This window comes from Streptopelia decaocto, assembly GCF_964273445.1.
Source record: "Streptopelia decaocto genome assembly, chromosome: 6".
Lineage (NCBI taxonomy): Eukaryota > Metazoa > Chordata > Aves > Columbiformes > Columbidae > Streptopelia > Streptopelia decaocto.
This window is the reverse complement of record NC_138660.1, coordinates 43,967,023-43,994,898: the sequence shown is the minus strand read 5'-3', so window position 1 is coordinate 43,994,898 and position 27,876 is coordinate 43,967,023. Positions and strand designations below refer to the sequence as shown.

Sequence of the window (27,876 nt, the reverse complement as noted above, 5' to 3'; positions counted from 1 at the left end):
TATTATTTAATATGTTTTTTTCCAGTGTTAATTACGGTATGAAAATAAAGAAGCTGTCTTACAGGTGAAGGTGTTAGGGTTTCTCCCTTTAGCTTCCATATAGGATGGACATCAGGCTCAGAAATTTCAATCTCAAAACGTGCTGTTTCACCAACAAATACTTCCACTCCATACAGTGGGCGCTCCACTTTAATTAAGCGAGCTAAAATAAAAAAACCCAGAAGTTCACATCTGTTTATTCATTTATTCTGTACCATAGAAATGTAGTACTGGAAAGGATCTCAACTCTCTCTCTATTCCTCCTTTAGGGCATTCAAATGCTATCACTGATAAATGTTTATCTAACCTCTTTTTAAAAAACTGCAAGTTTGGGCAGTCTGCCTTCTATAATATGTCTGAAAATGTAGTTAATTTTATTAAGAATATTTTCCTCATAGTTAACCCAGATATCTGTCACAGTAAATTAAACACAGTTTGATTTTTCTTGACTGTAAATTGACATATAGAACAATTGATCATCTCTGTCTTACAACAGCCATTTATATATCTTGAGATATATTGTCTCTTGCAAACACTCTTAATAACTGTAAATCTAGATACTTCAGCTATTCATCATAACAGCATGTTTTCTAAAGGTATAATTTTTGGTGTTGTACTGTAGAAAGTGTCTGTCTCTCTACACCTTTTTACAAAGGTTTCAGCACTTTCCTTTAGCCGAGGCATGGTAACTTACGCTCAACGCCAACATTAGCACTTGTCTTGTCGGTTCCGCAGTCACACTCATAAACACCCTTATCACTCTCTGCAGCCTTCTTGATCTTCAGGATACGACGCAAGCCATCCGTTTTTATGGAAATTCTGTTTGAAGCAACTAGTTCTACACCATCTTTGTACCATTTTACTGGCACATCTTTGCTGAGTTCACACTCCAGAGTAACATCATCTTTCTCCAGAGCATTGTAGTCTTGTAATTTCACAGTGAAATATGGATCAGCCTCTACAAAAGGCACAGTGGATATGAAATGGTAAATTGATAACATAAATTTACAAAAACATCAATATTTTGTCACTTTCTATGTATGATATTAAAAAGTGTTTATATGTATTATATGGCATATTTTTAATTATTTATGTAATTACCTAAGACTTTGAGGTTTGCTTGTGTGTTCATGTCCTTGACTACGGCCTTTATTTCAGAGATATCATCAAGTGTTACTTCTCTCATTTCTAGTTTATGAACTTTGCCTTCTGAAGTAATAAGAACTGTTCTGCTTGTGTGGAGTCTCTTGTCATTTTGGTACCATTTCACTGGCATGTCCTCATGAGAAAGCTCAAACTGAAAGTGAGCTGTTTCCCCTTCTTTCACTGTTTGATCCTGTAGAGGTGAGATGAACTTCAGCCTCACACCTGTAAATTAGACACATAATTACTGTCAGAAAAAGGCTAATGTGGTTCTAAAAGATACATTCTTTAACCATTTATATTGTTTTGTTCATAATGAGATACTTGCCTTCCACAAACAGTCTTGCTGTGCTCTTCTTGCCCTCAACTTCAGCAGTGTATTCTCCCTCATCATCAAACTGAGAATCATTGATTACAAGAATATGCTTCTTTCCATCTGCAATGATGTCAAATTTATCTCCAATCTTGAGTATATCAGTGCCCTTAGACCATATAACATTGGCTTCTCTGGTAAGGACACATTCAAACCGTGCTTGGCGCCTCTCAGGGACAGTAACATCTTTCAAGGGCACAGCAAAGTCCAGTTCAATTTCTGGAAGCAAAACAGAACACATCATTTGTAACATGCTCCATGTGAACTCTGCTTAAGTTGATACCATGCTCAATGGTGCATCGTACCTTTCACTGTCAGGATAGCTGTAGTAACTGCATTAAGTGCCTGGTACAGGACTTCACCAGCTTGATCTAACTTTACTTTGTGCAAGGTTAGGAAGCGTTTTCCTCCTTCAGATTTGATTTCACATGTCTGGAGAGATGACAGACTATGGTAAATACAATGCCTAGGTATTTTTAATAAAGGGATTCTATATACAAAGAGTAAGCTAAAAAGATTGAAATTGCTTTTCAAGGGAAGTTAACACTTTTACTCAATAATAAAAAAGTGGAATACATCTCTTCAGTGTTTCACACTTCTTTTAAATGTCAGCATCACTCCTAGCAACATATACAGGATATTTTTATTATTGTCTGAATAAGATATTGTTACCCTTCGAGAAAATTAAGCCCTTCAAAACTTAGCTTTTATAGCATGTAATTCTTACTTAGAAAGCTAGTGTTTTTTAATCACCATAATGCTTAGCCTTTCTACATTCTGGACTGAGAAGCAATGACAGACCTGCAAAGATATTACAACAAAGGCTCAAGGGAACCTGTTCACATTATTTAAATTTAAATAAATTGTGTTGTATAATTCAATGATGCTTACAGGTGAGGGTCTTAGGATTTCTCCTTTCAGCTTCCATTCACCAGGAATATCCTCCTCAGATATTTCTGTATCAAAGTTTGCTGTTTCTTTCTCGTAAACTGTAACATCCTCTAACGGCTTCAAAAGTTCAACTTCACGTTCTAGAATGCACAAATGAACACACATATAATTAGCTCAAGTTTTGATAGAGGTTACCTTTTTTTGTTTGTTTGTTTAGAGGTTTTTGAACATTGGCCTATAAGCTGATTAAATATAATACAAACAAAAGCTTCCTTACCGCCAAGGGTCAGTTTAGCTGGGTATCTGCGACCTTCAACTTCCACTGAATATTCCCCAATATCAGCAGGGCCAGCATTCTTGATTTTCAGGAAAATTTTATTTCCTTCTTTCAAAATTTCTGTCTTGTCAGTTGGTTCAGCAGGGATTTCCTCATCTCCTTTAAACCATTTAATGTTTGGTGTATCCTTGACAATGTCACAGGTGAAAGTAGCTGTTCCTTTTGGTTTCACATGCTGGTCTCTTATAGGTTTTACTAACCAGTCTCTTATCACTTCTGCATATGACAAAAAGTTACATAAAAATACAGCTTAGCAGACTTTTACTACAAATAGATGGGTCATAAATAGAAGAAATAGAACTAACAGATTTTGTATTAAAACAAGGTTTTAATAGCTGTAAAAAATCTTATCTGTCCATTTATATTGTAATACAATGAGAAAAAGCTTTCCTAATTTTAAAACAGCCCAAGTATCCTACAGAGAAAGGAGAACACAATTTTGATTGCTTACCTACTACCTTAACACAAGATGAGCATGACAGCTCAGAATCTTCCACAGTAACAGTGTAAGTGCCAGCATCAGCATCATCTGAATCAGTGATCGTGAGGGTATGTGACAAGCCAATAACACCCAAAGCAAATTTCCCAGGCTTGTCTTTGATGATCTTCCCATCCTTCCTCCAGACCACATTTCTTTCTTTGTTAAGCTCACATGTCAAGTACAATGGCTGGCCTTTAATCACAGTGACTTCTTCATCAAGAGTTTTCACAAACCGCACTGGGAGTTCTGTGGGAAATACAACATTTTTATTTGTCTCATTTATATTCAGAAGGTGTGATGCAGCAATGTCTTACATATTAAATCAATGTGTAGTGATTGATGGAAGCAAAAGGCTCCATCTCTCAATCACTGTAAATTCATGAAGTACCAGTATTTCTAGCTTGAGGAGTAGCTAGCCTTTAAGTTATTGATAAACTTCAAACGGGGAATACCTTCAACAATGAGTTTGGCTGTAGAGGTCTTCTCTTTGTTTCCCAGTCGTAATACACAAGTATATTCACCAGCATCTGACAGCTGGACATCAATAATATGCAGCTTCCTATCTTTGCCATCAGCAATAAACTTGTGTTTTGGGCTCTCGCGGATGTTACTTCCGTCTTTCATCCAACTGGTAATTGCAGTGGATGGTGAAACAAGGACTTCAAAGATTGCAGAAGACCCAACAGATTCAGCTTCTGTTAGCACTATATCTTGCATCTCCTTGACAAACTTCAGTGGTACAGCCTTGAGTTGGTAAGTGAATGGAGGTTCTTCAGGAGGTTTTTCACCACCACTGCCTGGCCTGAGCTTCCTTCTTTCTGCATCTGCTGGTGAAGGTGTCTTCTTGGCTGCAATTCAGATTCAGAAATGAATAAACTAATCCTGATTTATTGCTTTTGCTTGTAGGTATTGACTTGTAGTATCCTACCTTTGACTGGACTGATACCTTTCGGAGTCTCTTCTTTTGGTGGCTTGGCCTCTGAAGTAGAACAGCAATATTATTAGGAATGTAGTTAAATAAACATACATACCAAAATTAAGACAAATATTTCTTTTACAAATCAGATTTTCTCTTCCTTTAGCTATATACACATACAAGGGGAGGAAGATAAAAAACATATGTATATATTTATACAACTTATACTGTCTGTGTCTCAATGGTAAATTCAATATCTTGAAGCATGGGAAAGACACATATTCAGTGCTGGGGACTGAAAGGTAGCTTAGGAGCTCCTAGTTCCTCAATTTATTGTCCTGTCCGTTGCTTTGTAAAATTCTGCCATTCCCTGACACTTTACTCACAATTAGGCCCTTGACCAATACCCACCTGACAACCAAAATAGCTTAAGTACCTCTTAAAAATTAAATAGATTTTTTTTTAGAAAAAGCACACACTTTTACTAATGAAGACAACAAAAATATAAGTTGTATAAAGTAAATACATGTTTCAGGATAAAGTGATACTCTCACAAATGAGGGATGTTCTGTTAGTTGCCCAACTTGTGATCAACATCTCAGACTTCTGAAAATATTTTCCATGCTATGCTGCTTCTCATCATCATTTTGTGAAAGGAAATATAAAAGATACTTTCAATGGGAGAAGGATATGAATGAAATGCAGGACATATTTTATTGCAGTGGATGGAAAAACGAATGCTAGAAAAAAATGTGTGAATTCTTCTGAGAAGATAATGGCACACAACATGATTTATGCAGTTGTAATAAAAGTGTAAGACTAAGACAATGAACATTGATGACACAGATGTATGTACAGACAGGTAAGACAAACATGTGAAGAGTGGCTGAATGCCAATACAGCCAGTTGACATACTAGATGGAAACATGAATGGTGTTAAAGAATGAAAGCAAACATCACAATTGAAAATGGTATTCCCCTGAAGCAAACAGTACAAGCACTTCATGGAAGAATTTGGTGGAGGTCTTCCTCACCTCGCTTTGCACGAGACTTCGCAGGAACATCCCGAACTTCATGCGATTCTCCAGGTGCATCCAAATTCCTGTTCTCACTCAAAGGTCTACTGTCCTGCTCTGTTATGTGAGCAGGTTCTGATTTCTGGTATTCTTTCTCTCCTTCATCTTTCTTAGCAGTTATTATCTTACCTATGCTTGAGGAGTAAGTAACTTCTCCATTTGCAGGGATTCCTTTGCTTGATGGCATTTTGTCTGAAAGCTTTCCCTTCTCTTTTTTCATGGTAACAGATGTGCTTTTTCCAGTGTCAGGTTTAGGTGATGTTTTTTCATCTGATATACCTTCTGTCACTGGAAGTTCTTTTCCCAAAAGCATCAGTTCTTCTACAGTAAAAGAAGTTTTCTTTTCTTCAGTTTTATCTTTGCTGCTTTTGAGAGATGGAGTTTCTTTACGTTCGTCCTGAATGGTATGAACTTCTTGGAATTGCTTTTTATCTTGACTCTGTGGTGGCTGAATAGTAACCTCCTCTGCTGACTCAGAGCTGTCAACTATTTTATCTTTGATTCCCTTTGCGTGTTCTCCTATGGCATCTTCACCTTCCATTCCTTCTCCTGTAATCACCGTATCAAATTCTTCTTTTTCCACAGGCAGCTTTTCAGGGGCATCTGACTGTCTAATTTTGCCTTTTTTTAAGTGGGTGCTGAAGGTAGTTTTCTCTTCTTTCTCTGGTATAATCTTTTTCCCTGGTTTTTTATCACTTAGGAGTGCCTTCTCAGTCAACAGTTGTCCTGAACCCTCCTCATAATGAACTTCTCCTTCCTCTGCAGAATATTTTTCTCTTGCTTTCCTTTCCACTATTTCTGGCTTAAGAACAGATGGTTTAAAGATTGTGTAAGCTTTTTCTATGGGAACCTTCTCATCTTCAGTGGGGTGTTCTAGGTCAACACCTTTTCTTAACACTGGTTTAGTCTCCTCAGACAGGTCTAAGGAATGCAGTTCTGCTGATGTAAAGTCCAGATTCTCATCTTCCTCATAATCTTGAATAATTTCCATTTTCTTTGCTTCTTTATTAAGAATCTTATCTATAGGAATTTCAGCTACTGTGGTACCAGGTTTCTTCATCCATTGAGTTTTATTTTGTATGCCATGCTCCTTTGTGGATTCTCCAAGAGGAACTTCAGATTTCTCTAGAGTAAAACCTCCTCCCTCTTCACTTCTAAGCAGAGGAGTTTCAGCTATTCCTGCCTCTGTGGTATCCTTTACAAATGAAGTTTTATCCTTAATGGGAAATTCTTCAGGCTTCAAACTGATCTTTGATTTTCTGTCTTTTCCTAGAAGTCTTTTCTGGTCCCTGGGCTCACATGGCTCTCTGGGTATATGTTTAGGTACATAAGTTGACTTGATTTCCTCTTCTTTTTCACGCACAGGAATCTTTCCTTCATGAAGAACACCAAACTTGTCAGAGACTTTCTCTACAGCATCTTCCCTATGAACAACCAATTTAATTTCATCCCACTTTTCTTCACCAGAATCTCTTTCCACATGTTCAGATGCCATAGAAATCAATGTCAATTCCTCATCAGGTAGTAGTGGTTCATCCTTTGCATAAGTAACATGATCTGCTGCAACTTCCATTTTCTCACCTGTAAGGGTAGTCTTGCTTAAAACTATAGGTGTCATTTCTGGCTCCTCTTCTTCAGGAGCCAGGATAAAATATTTAAAAGCCACTTTCTCCTCCTCATCTCCTTCTGGCTTCAGTATTCCATCAACTGTTTCCAGTGATATTTTATACTCAAGTGGCTCTACTTCCTGAATGTCCAGAACTGCCTCCTTTGGACTTACTTTCTCTTTCACATGCAAGTGTTTCTCAACCAAAATCTTCTTTAGCACAATTGACTCGGCCTTTTCTTCTTCCACTGGAGGTATTTTATGTCTATGCTTTATTACAGATGGTGCATCAGGCTTTTCTGCAGCTACAAAGGTTTCATAGGTAATTTAGAGAGTTAAAATCCATAAGAATAAGCATCAGGAACAATAAATTTTAAGATAAAATTTCCAGCTATACCTGAAATAAAATGAACATAGAACACTTTTTCTCCACATAATAGAAAACTTATAACACAATCACAAAACAAAAGAAAGACATGAATGACACATACAAACAGTACAGAATACCTAAGTAAACCACTGTTAAGGTACAGAGCATTGTACCACTATTCCGCCAATTTAATTCCAATCTAGGTTATAAGTAGCAGAAAATGATAGCTTTCTAAGGACATATCTGGCGAACTGTATATAATGGGTTATTGATGCCACTGCAGGTCTGGTTACATCACCAAATTCATGGCCAGGCTTCTCAAGTACCCAAGATCTGAGCTCTACTGTAACAATGAGGCCCTTTGAACGATGGGCGAGCAGCATGTACATTAACTCGATTGAAGGACCTTGGACTCAGAGTGCTTCAGAGAAATCAAACTCTGAACATTTCTTTTTTTCACAGCAGGGTATGATCTGCAGTCCTAAGCTTAGCACATGAAGGTAGGAATGCTCTAATTCTTCAACACCACTGTCACTTTTCATCAGGACTTCAATAACAAATTGGAAGCAGAAAACAAGCAACACAACAAATGTTTAGAAACCTGTCACCTTTCTTTTGCTGTACAGAAAATACGAGATGCAGTTCACAAGACATACATCAGGACATAAACAACATCAAGGAATCAACAGAACACACAAATTTCACAGTAGGACAATAAATAAAGGGACACATATAACCATCTAGAAACAAGAGCACAGATTTATCTCTATGGTATATCCGAGACACTTGTCTTTTACATTAGCTGACAGTACCTAGAATAACGACATCCTTGAATGGGATCTCAAATCTTCCTGTAATGAATGAGTTATATGATTGTACAGCGATTCATTATCTTTATCCTAAAGTTATTTAGGTATTTCAGAGAGAAAAACATGGTAAATAGCACAGAAGAAACATAAGTACCTGCTTTCTTTCCAACCACTGGGGCTGTCACTGGAGCAGTAACAGCTGGTGCTGGTTCTGCTGCTTGTTTTGGAGACTTTAGAGCTGTAGAAAAAAAGAAAAAAAAAGTTCTTCTATATTTGTTAGAATAAATAATTTTGATTTAAGTACAATGTTCTTTAAAATTTTCTGTAGATTGTCTGAAAGTTGCAGTCTTACTAATACTAATGATATTTGTTGAATGCCCTTTTAGCCAGAAATCTCTGAATGGAAAATACTAGGCATGTAAGAAAGGCTTCACCAGTATTCATAACTAAAGAATTCTTACCTACTACAGGTTTAGGTTCAGGCGCAGCAAGTGAGGGAGCTGGTTGCTTAGGTTCTGGGATTTCAAACACAACAATTACAAATAGGTTAATTCACATGTTTTGTAACCCCATTGAACATTAAAGTTAGAAGCCACGATACAGAGAGAGTTAATCAAAGACAGAATTTATTTTATATTTTATTTAGTCAGAAAGCAAAAAAATAACTTGAGTTGAACACTTGTAAAGCAAGATGCAATGGAAAAAAGATGATTTTTTTCAAGTACCGAAGAAGTAAAGACAATAAGAAACCCAGAAGAATGACAAGGGGTTAATCATGACACGATACTAATGGACAGACTGGATGATAGTAATGCATTAGGTTAATACAGCATCATACTCAGCAATGAATATAATTTAGTTGCTGCAGTAAGGAAAAAGAACAGCACAGGTCTGTACCTTTAGGTGGCTCAGGCACATGTTTCTCCTCTTTTTTTATGACGGGTATCTCAGTTTTCTTCTTAGGAACTTCTGGGACTTTAAAATATTATTTTTATTTTGTAAGATATATTAAAACACTTTGAGACCCCAAATGCAATTATTTCCCCTATGCCTAAGAATTTTCATTCTTTTTAGACATAAACAGTTTCGGATATTCATAAGGCTTAGAAATATGTATTTTTAAGAGTGAGATTTTAATAAATTAGAAACACTCAGTGGACAAAAGGACAAATATTTGCAAAATGTTAACTAAAAGTATGCTTGGGTTAACTGTTTCACTGTAGTATCAGTATTATAAAATATTTGTAAAGTCCTCTTCTATACACAGTGAAGACTTAGAAGCAATCCCCCAAAAAGACCCAAATGTGGATGTCAAATTTGGTTGTGCTTTCAGCAAACCTTTAATTTACACAATTAAGTTAATGCAAGCCATCTTCTAAAATCTCACTTTCATTCCTTAATTTCAGAGAATACTACTGAAAATTTTGATCTCTTAAACTTTATTCTAATTTTATTTTACTAGAGAGATTTGAATGTAATCTAGTACCTTCAGGTTTCTTAATTTTTTCTGCTGGTGTAGGTACTGGTTTAACTTCTGGTTTAGGTTCTTTTTCTGGTTTAGGTTCCTCCTCTTCTGGTTTCTTTTTAAGAACTTTAAAATAAAAGGAATTTCAGTTTTTAAAGCACAGGTAAACAAAAGAATAAGATAAGAACAAGACAAAAGATTAAAAATTATCAACGATCATGAAGAAAGAGGAATGTAAAATATATAGCTCAATATAAATGGAAGATTTTGTGTTACTGTCCAAGATACTATTCTGAAAGTCTTTTAACATTCAAAGTCATCTAGAACAAAAAGATGCTTTTATTAAGAGCAGACCATCTGCGAGGAACAATGTCAACATTAACTGTCTATGACAGAAAAAAATTTCTTATATTTATTATATTGAAACGACTTTCTATACACAATTCTGCTTTAATAACTGCAGTTATAGATGATTTTCAGGGACAAAATACAGGACTATGGATTAAACTCTTATTGACTTCAGTGAGAGAACAAGACTGAGTCTTCAAGTGTTGTATCTGGAGAACTCAGATGTATATAATGTCTGGTTTTCCTTTTACTTATTTCAGTTATTTTTGTCCTGTCAGATATCAGTCTTGGGTATCTAACGAGACTGTCATCTGAAAAACTGGATATCTGTATTTTATTACGTTCTCTGAAATCTGAAGGTTGGCTGCAAGGTATATGGGCATGAATCATTTTGCTGTGGTATTTCAAACAGAACTGGAATTAGTGTGTCCTTCTTCTAAGCAGTAATGGAGCATGAAGTGATTGAGAAGGCAAGAAAGGGGAACTGATGTCCAGTAGTACCACAGGGTTCTGTGATCTGTTCAGTACTTCTAAGGAAACCATAAAAGATAAACCAGGTGCTACATATGTGACTTCAATAACATTCACACTGTCACTGGAAAATATTTAGGGGTCCAGAAGCTGAAGAAAATGGAAAACTGGTAATTATAGTATAAGTTTTACAGAGTTTAAGAAAACAGAATAGATTTATAGGGAAACAGATTTTCAGTGTTCTGCTCTATTTCCATAACAGATCCTTTGGATCAAACAGATTTTCACAATACCTCCACTTCATCCCTGCAACTATAAAGGCTTTCTCCACAAAACAGATTTCAGGTAGTACTTTGTGTATTTTCCATACCACACACATAAACCAATGTCACTTAGGGAAATACACTGAACAATGTTAATATACTGGGTTTTTAAAAACAGAGCCAAGTTACTGTACCTCTTTTCAAAACAACTTCTTCTTTTGGTGGAGGAGTAACTTCAGGAATTACTTTGCGGGGTTTCTTTACGAGTCCAGGCACTTGAACAAATATTATTCCAGATTTTATTATGGGTTCATAATAGTAGTAAGAGCTAACCAACAACTAACCATTCCAAACACACAAATCAAATGCTGGTCCACTGTAGAATATTAAAAGCAAATGTAAAACTGCTGAGATTTTTTTTCTATATTATTTGTGTACAGCTGTCTTCTAGGCTTATGCATAAGAGGAAATTTTCATACAAATCAACAAAAGAGAAGTATGGTTTGGCAAAACTATAAAGATTATGTATTCAAGGAGAGTTATCACAGCAACATTTTTATCTCCTTTTCCTCTTTCATTTCAGTCTTATGTTACATATTTATTCCTCTGAACTGTCTGTCTATGATGTTCATAAGGATCCAGTTAGTTTAATTTCTAAACCTGGAACAGCATTTAGAAGAGATGTTCAGTGCTCAGCTTCTCTTAAGTTCCAGTAAATATGAAAAATACAAGGGAGTACTTGTAAACTGACTTCCTCTCACAAAAATAAGTTACATTTCAGACAAATAATAAACCAAGTATGTTTGAACAATTCTATATATATTTAAACAGTATATTATTTTTCATTTCTCCCTAAGCAAAGAACCAAAGTGAGCATCTACACAAGTGACAAAACTCATAAAAACTCTCTCACTCTTCCGTGATTCTGTCTCTTGCATCTCATTAATTGCATGACAGGAGATTAAAGTGGACATAAATATGAGATGAACATTTACATCCAAGATTAGAGTCCACTATTGAGCATAATCTAACATAAACAGCTTCTTGATATTTCTGAGCAAATTAAAGACCAAGAAGAACTACCAAGAACTACAATTCTGGGTTCATGAGAGGACTGATTTAAGTAAGATCGTTATACTAGCTAGGTACCTTTAGCAGGTGGTGGTTCCAATTTTGGAGGCTCACCAGGCTTTGCAGTCACAACTTTCTTCCTGGATTCAGGAGCTTTAAAGAAAATTATTTTAATTTTACCACACACATAATTAGATTCAAAAAAGAAAAGAACTTTCTAAAAAGTCAAAAAAACCCAATTAATACCATTGACATAATAGAAACACAAGAGATACAAAGCTAAGATTCTGGCTGATTAACTGTTTAGAAGAAGTCAGATGATCTGTAGGAAGCACAGTTGATCTAAACCCCATGTTCATATAGCAGCACCAGCAAATTATTGCTGGGGATTCTTTTAATTTGTAAGAACATGTTAAAGAGAGAAGAATTATGTTAAGGATAGAAGAATGCATTAATTCAGTTAAGATTTTTTTAAATAAACAGATTTTTTTCCACAACTATTGAAAAGAGCCCATGTTAGCTGACTTAGCATAACACTGGTAAAAAAATCATAAGGGACTGAGCATTAGCAAGGCACACCATTAGAGTAATAGTAAATTAGAAAAGAAAAAAAAAAAGAGAGACCTAAAGTGATATGTTTAAAAGCATGCTTTTCAAGATTCATCTGTATAATTTAAAATGATTATTTGCTTGAGTTCCCACTGTTAATTGTTGCTTCAGGTGATACCTTTAAGTAGTTCTTTTGCCATTTTAATATCCTCTGTTGGTGGAGTAGGTGGTGGTGGTTTTCGCTTTTCAGGGATCTTCTTTTCAGGTTCCGGTGCTTTAAATAACATTAGGTAGATTTAGTATAAATTTACTACCACAGTAGTTACCCAAAGAGTAATGTACAAATATAAAGAAGGTAATTTCAAGTGAAGCCAGTGAACAAATCTCAGTGTATTAAATGGGCGTATGAAACAGACTTAGGTTATTCCTTTGTAGCACACACACACAATACAAATAGCCAAATTGACTTAAAAAAGCATGTCAATAACATGAGAACAAAGGTGGGAAACCAGATGACAGGAAGACTCTTGTTGGCAAGAAACAAACTGAAAACATTTAAAATAATCTGTATGCTGTACTTAGAATTAAGAGATCAGAACCCATTTCCAAAACATAATAACAGAGGAGGAATTACACAGAAACCTACAACATACAGGTACACGTGAGAAGAATGACACAGCAAGAACAAAACAACACAGTAATGAAAGAAAGGTGTCTGGCAGCCTCTAGGTAGGTACTTGGTATACCTTCAACTGGTAAAGCTTCTTCTACTTTTGCAACTGGAATTTCTTCTGCTTCTTGAGGCTCAATCTCCTTTACAATTTCGTATTCTTTAAAGAATATTGACAACCGGTGTAAGTTTCCAATTATAAGATTGATTCACACGAACAATTACGTCACTAAAAAGAAAGCTACTCCCACACACATAGACAAATACATGTCAGGGTAAGTAATCACTCAATATCTGCTACCTTTGCAGTTAATGCATGCTTTTGAAAAACTATTCTCTTTCTATGTAAGAATGAATTGGGGTTGTGCAAAAGATAGTATTTTTATGTGTAGTACACATTAAATTTGTGGATAAGTCATTGTAACTGGAAAGAAAAAAATCTTCAATGCTCTCAATTCATATAAGATTATAACAGTAATATAAATACTAGGGTTTAAGAGACTCAAATTTATTGGGACTGTATTATTATCTTAAAGAAAGACAAACTTTGTTAGGAATATCCTGTGTAGGAGCATATGTCACTTAAAAATATTTAATTTTGGAAGTGATATTTTACTTCCAAAAATGAAAATAGATACAATAGATTCTTGTAGATACAAGAAACTTAGACTGGTATCATCAAAAATATGAAGTGAAAAATTTACAAGCATTACAATGGGGAAAAAAGGACATCTATTTTAAAGCTTATGTTGAGAAGAACAGGACAAAGGGTTGTCCTTACAGTAACAGCTATGATGGCATATACCTTCACTTGGTAGTGGTTCAGGTATTTTAGGAACAGCAACAGGTACTCTCTCCTCTGGGAAAGGCTTCTTGGGCACCTCATGCACTTTAAAAAATATTAATTCCTTTTATTGGTGTGTATATAAACATACATATGAAATATAAAAAAGACAAAGACACCTAGCACACAGAAAATCACAGTGAGTTATAGAGGTCATAACCATGAAAGACAGTTTCTGCTCCAAAAGGTCTTTCCCAAGGTAGTCTGCATAGAATCGACACATTTTATAGACTCGAAAATCACAGAATCACAGAATGAACAGGAATCACAGAAAATTAACAAAGAAAAGATGATAGAACAGAAAACATTTATTCTCAGGAGATGTCTCCTGGCAATATATACCTTTGGTTGGAGGAGGCTCTGGTTTTTTTATTTCTGGCTTTTTAGGTGTTGTAAGAGGCACTTTCTCTTCTGGAACAGTTCTCTCTGGCACATCAGGGGCTTTAAAGATATTAGTAGACTTTCATTTTTGTGCACATTAAGATGCATATATATACAATAGTGGAAAGTGCAAAGACTAAATAGAGTAATGCATTCAAAAAATGACACATGAAATTTTAAGTGACAGATTACTCTGATACCCAAAGCACTGCATACGTCAGTGAAGCAAGGGAAAAAAGTATTCAGAGAATACAAAAAAAGAGAAGCTAAGTCACTGATATATGTACCTTCAGCTGAAGGAACTTTATGTTTTTTAAGAACAGGCATAGGTTCTGGTTTCTTAGGCACAGCCTCAAACACTGGTTTCTTGGGCACAGCCACAGGTTTCTTTGGTGCAGGCACAGGTTTCTTGGGCAAAGCCACAGGCTTTGGGTGAACATCCACTGGCACCTCCTCTTCTGGCTCTTCCTCCTCAGTCACCTCAGACACTTTAAAGATATTAGTTCTTTTTACTGACTGTCAGGCACAAACAGACACAACACGACCAAATGCCACTCACACCCCTCCCCATGGAACACAGAGGGGCAAAGAGCACTCAGTGCTGTGGCAACCTGGGGGGCATGGCTGGCTCAATCAGCACACCACCCTATACCTTCAGCTGGAGGAGCTTCTGGCTCTCCAGGCTCAGCAACTGGTGCCACCTCTTCTGGTGCTTCCTCCTCCTCTTCCTCTTCTGGGACCTCTGCCTCAGGCATCTCGGGCACTTAAAAGATATTAGTGGGTGTCATTTTACATTGGTGAAATGACATGCTGAGTAGGAACAAAACACAGGGCAGCAGACACAGAACATCCCAACAGCCAGCTCAAAACCTCACACATGAACAGCACCGTTTACCCAGCATGCACAACATTGAGAGTCTCAGACAGGAATCAGAGACAGGCCAAGAGAAGGCAGGACAATGCTTAAGAGAAGAAGATTAAGAATCTGCTTTGTTAAGTTATCCATGAAGACAGGTACCTCTGCGTGCTGGAGGCTCTGGTGCTTTGGCAATGGCCACAGGTACTCTTTCCTCACGAGTAGCCTTCCTGGGCACCTCAGGTGCTTCAAAGATATTAGTAACAGTCAGTTTTACACATTAAATAGAAAGATGAACAATGAAACATAAAACTAGAGATGCGCTGCCAACAGTAACCAAACCGATCTCACAGTATTGACCTGTGTTCCACTCACTCGCACACAAAACTCAGGCACAGACACAGACACAGACACAGTGGTGATGCCAAGTAGGTTCTGTGAGAAAACTGCTGCTGTGGTAGTACAGCTCGAGGCTGAGGTGTGAATTAGGATACGCCCCGCTGTCCTCAGCGGCCTTCCCTCCCTGGGAGGAGAGACTGGCACCCTCAGCCCTGCTGGGATCCAGCTCTTCCCTGGGAGTAACCTCAGCCCATTTCTTATCTGCTGTCAATTCTCATGAAGCTGCCGATGTTTTGCATTCACCAGTGTGGGCAGTGACAGAGGGAGGAACCCAGTATTTTTCTTGTGTCACTATTTCCATCCTACTCCATTTCCGATCTTTTTTTCTGTTTTTCTTTTTTTTATCCTAAGTAGCTCTCTTGCCTGAATGCTCATATCACTGTGGCAACTTCCACAGCCTATATGGTTCATTGGATTTTGTAACCATTTATTTTTCTTTATAATTTCTAAATTATCAGCATTTTCTTTAAAGACTTGATATACTGTCACTTCTTCTTACTGTCCTCATATGTGCGTTTCTCAGTAATATTTTTTTTTTCATTTTGAAAGATTCATATCTATCATATACATTAACTGAGACTGCCAAAAGAGTCATGGATACATTCACTGTGTCAGTTTAAGACTACAAAATTGGGCAGTAATCAGCAAAATAATATGATCAAGTTTTAAAATATAACATTTTAGTATCTGCTGATTCAGAATATGAAAACAAAACAGTAAATATAAAATCACTTTTGGACTGTTTACACAAAATCCTAGATAACTGAATTCCTAACTGATATACAGCACACAACATGGAAGTTTCAGGTAACCACAAACAGACAGGATAGCAGACATCAGAAGTAACATGTAAGACAGTAAGAAACAGTTTCATTCAGGTTGATGCACAGGGTGACAGGTACCTCGAACTGGTGCAGGTTCTGGCTTTTTTGGCACAGTTATGGGTGTGGGCTCTTCCAGAACACCTTTCTTGGGCACCTTGAAGACTTCAAAGATATTAGTGTATTTTAGTTTTGTGGGCACTACAGATGACTATGAAACAATAAGACAACCAATAATACATGCACACAGTCTTCTTTGAGAAAGCATTGTGGTTACATTTAGGCATAAATTATGCTTTGCTTCAAATGAGCAGGGTGTCAAATATGACACTCAGGAGATGGGAATTTTGAGTTTAGTTTCTGTTTCTGAGTCAAGGTGGAAATGCAGCAAACATATGTCCTCTCTGTAACACCTGATCAGAGACTTATTTATGGAATCCTACTGTATTTAGTATCAGTCACATATCATTCATGACTACTTTGTCACTGTAACATAATTTTTTAGGAAAGGAACTTTTTCTTTATCATTACCACTTTTTTCCTATTAATTATTTCCATTCTTTATACCTCCTCTCCATTGTCAGTTTTCCAGAGTTCCTCTCTTTTAGACTCCTTTTTTTTTTTTTTTTTTACAGAAATATATACTTCCTCTCCTCTCTTTTGTATTATATTAATGACCCTTTAATGTGCTAATAAGATAATCAGTAGACATATCCAGTGTTTTGCTATCAAATCTACCTCATACACACTGGTGTTAAGTTACTTTTAAAGAGGCAGAGAACTGATACTGCTGCTGTCATCCAGCAATACAGTCTATTAGAAAATTCAGGGAGGAAACTTTATGTTCCTTAAACTGAAGACTTATTTGCAGGCTCTTCTTCAGAACATGCTATTCTGTTTAAACTAAGCATTCAGTAAAATTTAACTCTTAAACTTTACAAAAAGTTCAGAAAGCTGCAGATATTTCTTTAAGGAACTCAATCTGGTTTTACTGCCATGTTTTTAACACTCCACATTGCACTTCATATTTCTTATGCATCTATCTCTGATAGGTCATCACCAGAAAAATTAGTTCAGCTTAAGTCCAGAGGAGCGTGATGTTTCTTTCTAATGATGATACTAATAGTGATGACATGTACCTTTGGCTGCTGGTGGTTCTGGTGTTTTGGGTACAGCAACGGGCACTTTTTCTTGTGGGACAGCTTTCTTGGACACCTTGAGCACTTTAAAGATATTAGTTCCTGTTAATTTGACAGTTTAAAAAAATACAAAACACGATAACACATGATAAAATCAAAGAGTTTAGATATTTCTAACACTGTAACAGTCATCTTGTGACAGGTTGGTTAGTCACATATTCAAAGATAGGCACAGCAGAGGCTGGGGTAGAGAACACATAACAAATCTTACAAAAAAGAAGGCATAACAAATATGAATCAATACACTAAAATAAAAAGCAACTTCCCCGAAAATATATACCTTTAGCTTGTGGAGCTTCTGGTTTCTTTGGCACAGTCACAGCTTTCTTGGGCACAGCCACAGGTTTTGGAGGAACAACCACTGGCGCCTCCTCTTCTGGCTCTCCCTCCGTGATCACCTCAGACACTTTAAAGATATTACTTCCTTTTACTTGACTGATGTAAAGGTCAGTAAACAGCCAAATGCAAATAGCAAAGCAAGAAAGTAAACTCTTGAGGGACTATAAGATAGTCCTCTTCAGGCAACTACTCCTCCAGGTGGAAGACTCCCAAAAAAGAGTCTAAGTACGGGCTTATGAAAGACTGCTTGCAGGCAAGTGCTAGCCTCCCTGCTCCTTCAGGCATATACAGGCACAAACAGACACAACACAACCACTCACACCCCTTCCCCATGGAACACAGAGGGGCAAAGAGCACTCAGTGCTGTGGCAACCTGGGGGGCATGGCTGGCTCAATCAGCACACCACCCTATACCTTCAGCTGGAGGAGCTTCTGGCTCTCCAGGCTCAGCAACTGGTGCCACCTCTTCTGGTGCTTCCTCCTCCTCTTCCTCTTCTGGGACCTCTGCCTCAGGCATCTCGGGCACTTAAAAGATATTAGTGGGTGTCATTTTACATTGGTGAAATGACATGCTGAGTAGGAACAAAACACAGGGCAGCAGACACAGAACATCCCAACAGCCAGCTCAAAACCTCACACATGAACAGCACCGTTTACCCAGCATGCACAACATTGAGAGTCTCAGACAGGAATCAGAGACAGGCCAAGAGAAGGCAGGACAATGCTTAAGAGAAGAAGATTAAGAATCTGCTTTGTTAAGTTATCCATGAAGACAGGTACCTCTGCGTGCTGGAGGCTCTGGTGCTTTGGCAATGGCCACAGGTACTCTTTCCTCACGAGTAGCCTTCCTGGGCACCTCAGGTGCTTCAAAGATATTAGTAACAGTCAGTTTTACACATTAAATAGAAAGATGAACAATGAAACATAAAACTAGAGATGCGCTGCCAACAGTAACCAAACCGATCTCACAGTATTGACCTGTGTTCCACTCACTCGCACACAAAACTCAGGCACAGACACAGACACAGACACAGTGGTGATGCCAAGTAGGTTCTGTGAGAAAACTGCTGCTGTGGTAGTACAGCTCGAGGCTGAGGTGTGAATTAGGATACGCCCCGCTGTCCTCAGCGGCCTTCCCTCCCTGGGAGGAGAGACTGACACCCTCAGCCCTGCTGGGATCCAGCTCTTCCCTGGGAGTAACCTCAGCCCATTTCTTATCTGTTGCCATTCCTCGTGAAGATGCTGATGTTTTGCATTCAGCATTGTAGGCAGTGATGTGGTGAGGAACATAAATCTCATCATCCTTACTATTTATTTCCTTCATGTCTGTTCTGTTTTTTCAACTCTTTCACACTTTAAGTGTGTAGGGGCTTTTGACATAGTGAGCTTTCAGGGCTTCTGTATTTCTGTATCTAAAAATTGCATTTGGCGAAGCTAAAAGGGCTACCTGCAGAATGAGTACGTTTCCTTGCTCTCCTTATCATGTGATGAAAAATTGTCCTGCACAAATACAGATGATCTGATGGGCTTATATTTAGTAACCATGTGCAACTCAACTGTAAATTTGCAGAACCTGCTTTCTTGGGTTCTAATGAACTTATGGTTTGAAATAATTACATCAGTGTATGACTACAGACATGTTTGTTTCTCATATGAAGTTTCCCCACAGAATGAAGACTATCCTGATCTACCAAAAAGTTGAATAAGCACTGCATTTGCTACTGAGTTTGGAGTATCTGTTACTTGCCATCTAGGCCCAGATCACATATGCCCAATTCTTAAAATACTTTTTTCCTATCTAGATACGCCCCTCTTTTTAACTTGGGACTTCTTTTCTCATAGCCACTTCAGTTCCTTCACAGTACATTGAACCTAGCTCTTGTCCCTATTCTCTTGGAAGTGATCAGTTTCTATGTTTGGTAGGGTTTTTTTGGGTTGGTTGAGTTGGTGTGTTGTTTTTTCTTTGTGTGTGTTTGGTTTTTGTTTGTTTGGTTGGTTTTTTTTTTTTTTTTTTAATATTGCTGTGTCATGACTGTGTCTGGTTGTTACAACCACACAATAGGACAGGGTTCTTAGTGGTTAAAGAAACACACTTTTTAAAAAAAGCCCATTTATATTACTTGAGATTCTTGGAAAAATGATAAAGACAGAAGTTTACATTAAAAATCCAAGGTAGAAATCACTTTCCCATGTATCTTCTCAGTTTTTATATATAGAATTTTAGATCCTGAACACATATAATGGAGATTGGGACAGTCCCTAGTATTCCCTATGTATTTGTCATTGGGATAGAATGTCCTGAGTTGGAAGGTACCCACAAGGATCATCGAGTCCAACTCCTGTTCCTGCATATGACAGTTCCACAGTTCATGCCACAGAATTTGTACACAGCACAGAATGTAGACACTTCAGGTAATCACAAACAGACAGGATAGCAGACATCAGAAGTAACATGTAAGACAGTAAGAAACAGTTTCATTCAGGTTGATGCACAGGGTGACAGGTACCTCGAACTGGTGCAGGTTCTGGCTTTTTTGGCACAGCTACAGGTGTGGGCTCTTCCAGAACACCTTTCTTGAGCACTTCAAAGATATTAGTATATTTTAGTTTTGTGGGCACTACAGATGACTATGAAAAAATAAGACAACCAATAGTACATACACACAGTCTTCTTTGAGAAAGTGTTGTGGTTACATTGTCATCAGTTATGCTTTGCTTCAAATGAGCAGGATGTCAAATATGTCACTCAGGAGATGAGAATTTTGAGTTTAGTTTCTGTTTCTGAGTCAAGGTGGAAATGCAGCAAACATATGTCCTCTCTGTAACACCTGATCAGAGACTTATTTATGGAATCCTACTGTATTTGAGTATCAGCCATGTATCATGCAAGACTGTGTGTTTTGTGCTGTTTTTGGCAGTCACTGTCATATTTTTACTTGTCATTTGGATATTATCACTATTTTTACTCTTCAAGTTGACTTTGTCTTTCTTTTTCTGTCTTTGTACGTTTCCTCTCTTTTTTGTGTCACACATTCTTTCCTGTAATAGTTTAATCTTCCATTCTAATCACTGCTGCTTATAACTGTTTCTTGTCATGTTCATTTAATTTATTTCAATGCTTTAAATATCACTGCAAGGTGGTGCTTCACTTGGGGAATGTCGTCATATTTCAGATCAAGATAATCTGGTGGCACAGGCAATGTTTACTTCTCTGGCCAGTGCTTGGGACTTTGTAAAGGAAATGAAATTATGCAGCACTGCATGTGTCTATGGTGTGTATAGTTTTAGGGTGTCTTATGTACTTTTTTTAGTATTTGAATCAAAGTCTCTTATCCTGATTAATGTCAGAAAATAAATGTCTCTTACAGGAGGCAGTGAATTAGGTGTTCACAGGAGCTTTACAGCTCTTCAGTGTTATTCATACAATATAACAACTTTGCAAATCAGAGTGGAGAACATTGACATATGATCAAAATACAGCAAATTATAATTAACAACTTAAAGAAAAGATTCTGCTTCTGGTTCATGTTGCTATCCATGGCAACATAGGTACATAGAGATATTTGCAATTACTTTGCTCTATGTACGGAAACTGCTACTCTCTGCTGAAACCTTCATTTTCTGCTTATTTCATCCTTTCTCATAGAATCACAAAATTGTTTAGGTTGGAAAAGACCTTTAAGATCATTGAGTCCAACTGTAAACATAGTGCCGAGTCCCACTAAATCATGTACTAAACCATCCCTACAAATAATTTGAGTAACCGTTCTTGTTAGAATCCATAAATTTGGGGGATTTATTGGTAGATAGGAGATAGGAGTTCTTCCTGATTTATTGCTACAGCCTAAGAAATCAAATCTTACCTCCTGAACATTTTGAATATGTCAAAAAACCAACCAACCAAACAACAAAAGTTTGGATGGTTTTAGTTCAGGAAACATTTGATACCCCTGCACAGCAATTCATATTTGGTACATATCTCTCACATTTTAGATATCAGAGTATATACTGAAAGATCAGTTTAAAATGAGATTAATAAAAAAAACCCCAACCCTTCCTTATGACCATAATCATGGTGGCATGTACCTTTAGCAAGGGGAGTTCCTGTTTTTTTAGGTACAGCAATGGGCACCTTCTCCTCTGGGACAGCCCTCTCAGGCATCTCAGGCACTTCAAAGATATTAGTGCATGTTATTTTATAGTTACAGTTACAGTACAATAATACAGAGACTGAAACACAGACAACAGAAATGTTCTGAAGCAACAATATGGCACATACTCATACTTGGTGCGATTTGTTTAGCAAGCGTCATTTAAAACCTCAGATTCTAAACGACAGATGGAAGATATTAAGATAATACTTAAGAGGAAAAGATTAGGTGTGTTTATCATGTACTCATGATAACATGTACCTCTGGCTGGTGGAAGTTCTGACTTTTCAGGAAGAGCTACAGGAATTTTCTCTTCTGGGACAGCCTTTTCAGGCACTGCAGGCTCTTTAAAGATATTAGTATATTTTAGTTATGTGTGTTAAGCTTTAAAATGTGCAGTGAAACATAATATAAGAAGGAAAAGAGATCCTATTAATAAGAGGTACCTTTAGGCTGTGGAGCTGCTCGTTTTTTAGGTATAGCAACATGCTCTTGCTTTCCAGCCAGCTTGGCTGATGGTGGTTCCTCAGGTGCCAAAACAGGCTCTGGTTCTTCGGATGCCACTTCAGGCTTTGGTTTTTGAAGTGCTGTAGAGGGCTCTACTCTTTGGTATGCTAAAATTGGTCCTGGTTCCTCAGGTACCACAACAGGTTCTGACTTGCAGGGTGCCACAATAGGCTTTGATTTTCTGGACACTGCAATATGCATTGATTTTTGGAAATCTGCAGCAAACTCTGTTTCTTCATATGCTACAACAAGCTCTGTTTTTTGGGGTCGCACAAAAGGTTTTATTTTGGGGAGCACCACAACATGCTCTGATTTTTGGGTTGATGCAACTGTCTCTGTCTCCTCAGGTGTTCCAGTGAGCTCAGGTTCCTCAGTGGCCATGAAGGGCTCTGGTTTTTGAGGTTCCACAACAGGCCTTTGTTTTGAGGGCATCACACCACGCTTTAGCTTTTGGGGTGGCACATCAAGCTTGGGTTCTTCAGGTACCATAACAAACTCAGGTTTCTCAGGCACTATAACATGCTCTGATTTTTGGGGTTCCGCAACAACCTTTTGCTTTGGGGGCATGGCACCATGCTTTAGTTTTGGGGATGTCACATCACGCTTGGGTTCCTCGGGTACCACAACAAACTCTGGTTTCTCAGACCCCACAACATGCTCTGTTTTTTGGGATGCCACAATGGTTTCTGTTTTTTGGGGTGCCAAAACGGTCTTGGGCTCCTCAGATGCCAAAACTTGCTGTAGTTTTTGGGGTGCCATAACAGGCTTTTGTTTTTGGGCCACTCCAGCAGGTTCCAGTTCTTGAGGTTCTATCTCTTGAGGCCTTGGTTTTGGAGGCCCTGCAATGGGCTTTGGTTTTTGGGAAACTGGAAGAGGTAGTTTCTTTTCTTGGAAAGTTGTCTTGTCCACTTTATGTACATAAAAGATATTAGTTCTAAATTTAACAACTGGATAAACAATCATACCAACTTTAAGTGAAACATAAAACATAAAACCACAATCACAATTAAAATACTAAAAACATATCAGGTTTCAATCATTTGTGTTGACCTTTTTAAGGCTGAATATACCACATTTTGGCTTTTCTCCATTTTCTCTCAAACGTACCCCTCTTCCTCATGCCCCCATATACAAGTACACACATGCACTGATAGTATAACTTCAACTGTAAGTGAAATCCATGGTAATTATAAACAGAATGGAGAGAACAAAAGATATTAATAACATTGCAGGTAATAAGCTGAAGACTCTCAAGAATTAGCAGTGATAGCATCTAGTTTTTCTTGGTGGAGTTTCTGGTATTTTAATTACACTGATATATTCTGCTCTTAGCTACTAGAATGGGTACTTTCTTTCTTCTACTATTACCACTTTAAAGATGTTAGTTGTGGTTGTTTTCATTAAGCCAAGCAGGTAGAATAGATAAGAATAATCCAAAATAGTAGAATTGAAGTATAAAATACAGGCAATTCAGACATCCAGGATTTGTCACTATTCTTCAAAAAGAACCCCACATGTCTGTTTCACACACATATGCAGATACAAAGAACAAGTCTAATCTGGAATGTCAGAAAAAAAAAGGCATAGAAAGTGACAGTGTTAAAGATAAAAAATATTGGGTTTTTTATTTTATCAGTATCAAGATTTACCTTTCTCTGGTAGAGGTTCTGGTTCTTCAGCCACAGCCTCCGGTTCTGGAACAGCCACAGGTTCTGGTTCTTTAGGCACAGGTATTTTCTTTTCTGGAACAACTTTCTTTGGCACCTCAGGTTCTTTAAAGATATTTGTTTGCTTTACTTTCAGGAATTTGAAGAATAAAAATTGCAAAGGCAACAATAGCTCCAAGGTGAAAATTATAAAACAGCATTAGAAAAAAAAAATGCCCCTTATAAACAGGCCATGTTTTTTTAATTTTGGTTGATGCACGCCATTAATAGCTATTATTGCTTACTGGGCGCTAGTCACAAATGAAGACAACGCAATCTGTAACATTTATAAATATTAGAATATTAAAAAAAGAGGATAACACAAACTTTAGAAAGATAATATTTTGAGAAACATTAAAATTTCTGTGCAATTTTACCAGGATTGAACATGTACCTTTACGTGGTGGAGGTTCTGGTTTTTTAGGAGCTTCAATGTGTACCTTTTCTTCCGAAACCACCTTCTTGGGCACCTCAGGCACTTTAAAGAAAGTAATTAATTTTATTTGTATGAAATTCAAATATATGTCTGCAGCATTAAGAAACTAAGAAAAAGTAAAACCCCGGAACATCAAAAGCATCAGTGGTTTTGGATGTGAATGTCAACTTTTTTCTCTGCCTGCGGAATAATTCTCTCTGATGTCTTACTGAGGTACAGGTGCAAAAGCTACAATTTAAACAACAAAACTATTTTATAGAATACTTATAGTAAAAGTAAAGTAGTAATATGTTAAAATGCTACTTTAGTCAATGAAGAGTTTTTCTTTCGTTAATTGTGTACAGCAATTTGCTGGTGGAGGTTCTGGCTTCTTTGGTACTTTAACTGGAACGTCTTTTGTGACCACTTTCTTTGGTATCTCAGGCACTTGAAAAATATTGAGAACTTTTACTATAAGAATTTCATAAACAACATTAAAGCATAACAGCAGAACAGTATTAGTGAGAACATTAATGACCAAGATCTGTTTTTTGCACACAACACATCTGTTCACTTGAAAAACCTTTAAGAATAGAAGAAAATTCTAACAGATGTCTTGGATACTGTCTTCTATAGTGTTAAAACAATAAAAGAGTGATGTTTTTGATTTTGTCATAATGACAAGTACCTTTAGCTGGTGGAACTGCTGGTTTTTTAGGCTCCACAACAGGTATTTTCTCCTCTGGGACTTTCTTGGGCACTTCTGGCACTTTAAAATTAATAATTATGTTAATACTAAGAAGTTAATGAAATTTAAATATCTTGAAGTGGAAAAGAAACAAACAAAAGGACATCAGGTAACATCAACTAAACATAAAAATCTTTCACAAATAGGCTTTCTGCTCTCAATCTTGATCAAGTCATTTAAGAGAAGTAAAGAGGCTGCTCCCAAAAATGAAATACAAAAATCATAGTTTATAAGATAGAAAGATGGGGGACAAGTATCAAAAAGGTCGTATCAGTGAAAGTAAGACAAATCATTGTCATGGCTTTATTAATGACAAGTACCTTTAGCTGGTGGTATTTCTGGCTTTTTAAGCACAGCAACTTTGATTTTCTCTTCTACAACTACTTCCTTCAGTGCTTTAGGCACTTTAAGGAATTAGATTGTTTTCAGTTATATGAAATTTTACAGCTATGTTCAAAACTTTTCAGTAGAAATTGCAAAGTAGGGAGGTTCTTAATGGAATCATTGATTTGTCATGTTTGTTTACTTCAGGTTCTTTTAAGTTCCTGTAAAGTCTAAGGAAACACCTCAGAGTCTTTTGGAGTGTCTTCTTCTACATTACATTATTTTTCAGTTTTATTCAACCATTTGACTAAGGCTGCCATTGTCCATTCTGTATTCCTTGTCATATTCTTCAATGCATGATGATGTCTTGGCATCAGTTTTTCAATGATGCATGAAGGGTTTTCTCTGGTGTTAGACATCTGTATCTCTTATTCTACACTTTGAAATTATTAAACTTTCTTTTGGGGCTAATATTTTACTGTCAGTAGGGAGCATTTCAGATGACAGAAGCCCTGTTTTCTCTTTAAGATTTCTGCTGCGGTTCTCAAGTATCAGACTCATCTCTGCCAAGCCAAAACAGTATTTCTACCACAGTGGTACACTGATTACGGCTATAATTTAAAAAGAAGAATTTTCAAAACAGAACTGTGGGCACAAAATTAAAAGTAATAAGACAATACAAACAACCAAAAAACTAATCTGCAGAATCAAGGTAAAGGGTTTTTTCTCTTCCAAATTTTAGTTGTTCATAGTGCAACATACCTTTGGCTGGTGGTGGTTCCGGTTTTTTAGGCACAGCAATGGGTACCTTCTCTTCTGGAATTTTCTTGGGCACCTCTGGCTCTTTAAAGAGAAAAACATTCATTTTTGTTATAATGAAGGCATTTTAAAACATGGAAATTATTACGGAAGAGTCTCACAAGAAGTATATGAGAAAGAAATGTATGATCAGTTACAAAAAGAGATATGTCATACAAAAAATTTATAGTTACATAGAACTAAGATTTTTCATAAATGAGAAATAAGGTGTAATTTTTTCTTTTACTGTAAACCCAGTTGCCCAAGAGAAAGAGAAATGTCCTTGTCAGGGAATCACAATTATTGACATATAATAAGCTTTAGGTGGTATTACTCTTGGCATTTTAGGCACAGCAACACTTAATTTCTTTTTGGAGACAGATTTCTTAGGTACCTTGGACACTTTAAAGATATTAGTACACTTTTAGGAATTACAAAAATAAAACATGCAATACAGGGAAATAAGACAAAACAAGTATTTGTATAAGGATACTGTGACAACAGTTACATGTTCTGAAAAGTCTCCATGGTTTTATCTTGCTGGCAAACAAGTTTGAAGTGACTTTTCTGGGGATCTTTTGTCACACATGGTGACATGCCACACAAACTGCTAGTTCAGGCAGGCTTCTAAAATACCTGAATGAATTGTAACAACTGTTTTCTCTGCATAATGCTATTTCCATTCAAAATTAAATCAATTGATCCCTAAGTTTAACATCAACCATATGAAAGAGAAAGCATATATACTTCTCGCTTGAGTGTTGATAGAATGTCTATGGCTGTTCACAGCACCTATAAACACCTATGATGGGAAAATGTTTGTTCTGTAAATCTCTCTCAGCTAGAGTTTTCCTTATTTTCAGTCTCTTGGACTAGTTTCTGATACAATTCCAGTGCCATCACAATTGGATAGAAGAAACAGACAAACTCAACTAATTTTTATTGATTTAACAACAAAAAACAAAGGACAGGAGAAACTTAAAGCAAAAAGGAAAGGATATGTTGACCTACACCTTTGGCAGTTGGAGCTTCTAGCTTTTTAGACAGAGGAACTGTTTTTCTCTTCAGGAATAGTTATCCTGGGCAATTCAGGAACTTGAAATATATTTATTGATTTTAATTTTAATTTTATAATTTAAAGACAAGCTGCAAAACAGGAAAAGGGACATATACAACGTAAATGCCACAAGTGGACCATGAACTATTAAGTCAGAGACAACGTAAGAAACACAGATGTTACCAGCAAAAGACCTCAGTTCTATTAGGCTATCAAAGTACCTTTAGATGGTGGAGATTCTGGTCTTACAGGCACAGGAGCAGGTTCTGTTTTTTTAGGTACAGCAATAGGCACCTTTTCTTCTGGAACAGGTTTCTTAATGACTGTGGGCACTTTAAAGATATTAGTTCATTTTAAGTATTTATCCAGAATAGAAAGATAAGTCATCAAAAATGCCAAGTACTGAAAGAATGAACACAAATATTAGTTACATTGAACAAGAACTAAAGCACA

The 27,876-nt window shown here is 36.9% G+C and overlaps 1 protein-coding gene across 6 annotated transcripts in view; it reads right to left on the bottom strand.

Annotated features, from left to right (window-relative positions):
• LOC309441494 (titin-like) overlaps positions 1-27,876 on the bottom strand; it is a 242,725-nt gene that overhangs the window by 97,721 nt on the left and 117,128 nt on the right. For 5 of the 6 annotated variants that reach the window (XM_082056180.1, XM_082056181.1, XM_082056182.1 and 2 more), the window contains 21 exons: positions 26,331-26,411; positions 25,185-25,265; positions 24,476-24,559; positions 24,025-24,147; positions 12,387-12,482; positions 11,738-11,812; positions 10,783-10,863; positions 9,528-9,632; positions 8,939-9,016; positions 8,503-8,556; positions 8,196-8,279; positions 4,193-4,243; positions 3,717-4,112; positions 3,235-3,510; positions 2,724-2,999; positions 2,447-2,586; positions 1,861-1,987; positions 1,511-1,774; positions 1,141-1,407; positions 734-997; positions 63-202 (listed from right to left, as the gene is read on the bottom strand). In XM_082056180.1, coding sequence (XP_081912306.1) covers positions 63-202; positions 734-997; positions 1,141-1,407; positions 1,511-1,774; positions 1,861-1,987; positions 2,447-2,586; positions 2,724-2,999; positions 3,235-3,510; positions 3,717-4,112; positions 4,193-4,243; positions 8,196-8,279; positions 8,503-8,556; positions 8,939-9,016; positions 9,528-9,632; positions 10,783-10,863; positions 11,738-11,812; positions 12,387-12,482; positions 24,025-24,147; positions 24,476-24,559; positions 25,185-25,265; positions 26,331-26,411 — 3,143 coding nt within the window. Of the gene's footprint in view, positions 1-62; positions 203-733; positions 998-1,140; positions 1,408-1,510; positions 1,775-1,860; positions 1,988-2,446; positions 2,587-2,723; positions 3,000-3,234; positions 3,511-3,716; positions 4,113-4,192; positions 4,244-8,195; positions 8,280-8,502; positions 8,557-8,938; positions 9,017-9,527; positions 9,633-10,782; positions 10,864-11,737; positions 11,813-12,386; positions 12,483-24,024; positions 24,148-24,475; positions 24,560-25,184; positions 25,266-26,330; positions 26,412-27,644; positions 27,756-27,876 lie in introns of all 6 variants that reach the window. The other variant, XM_082056179.1, reaches the window with a different exon arrangement.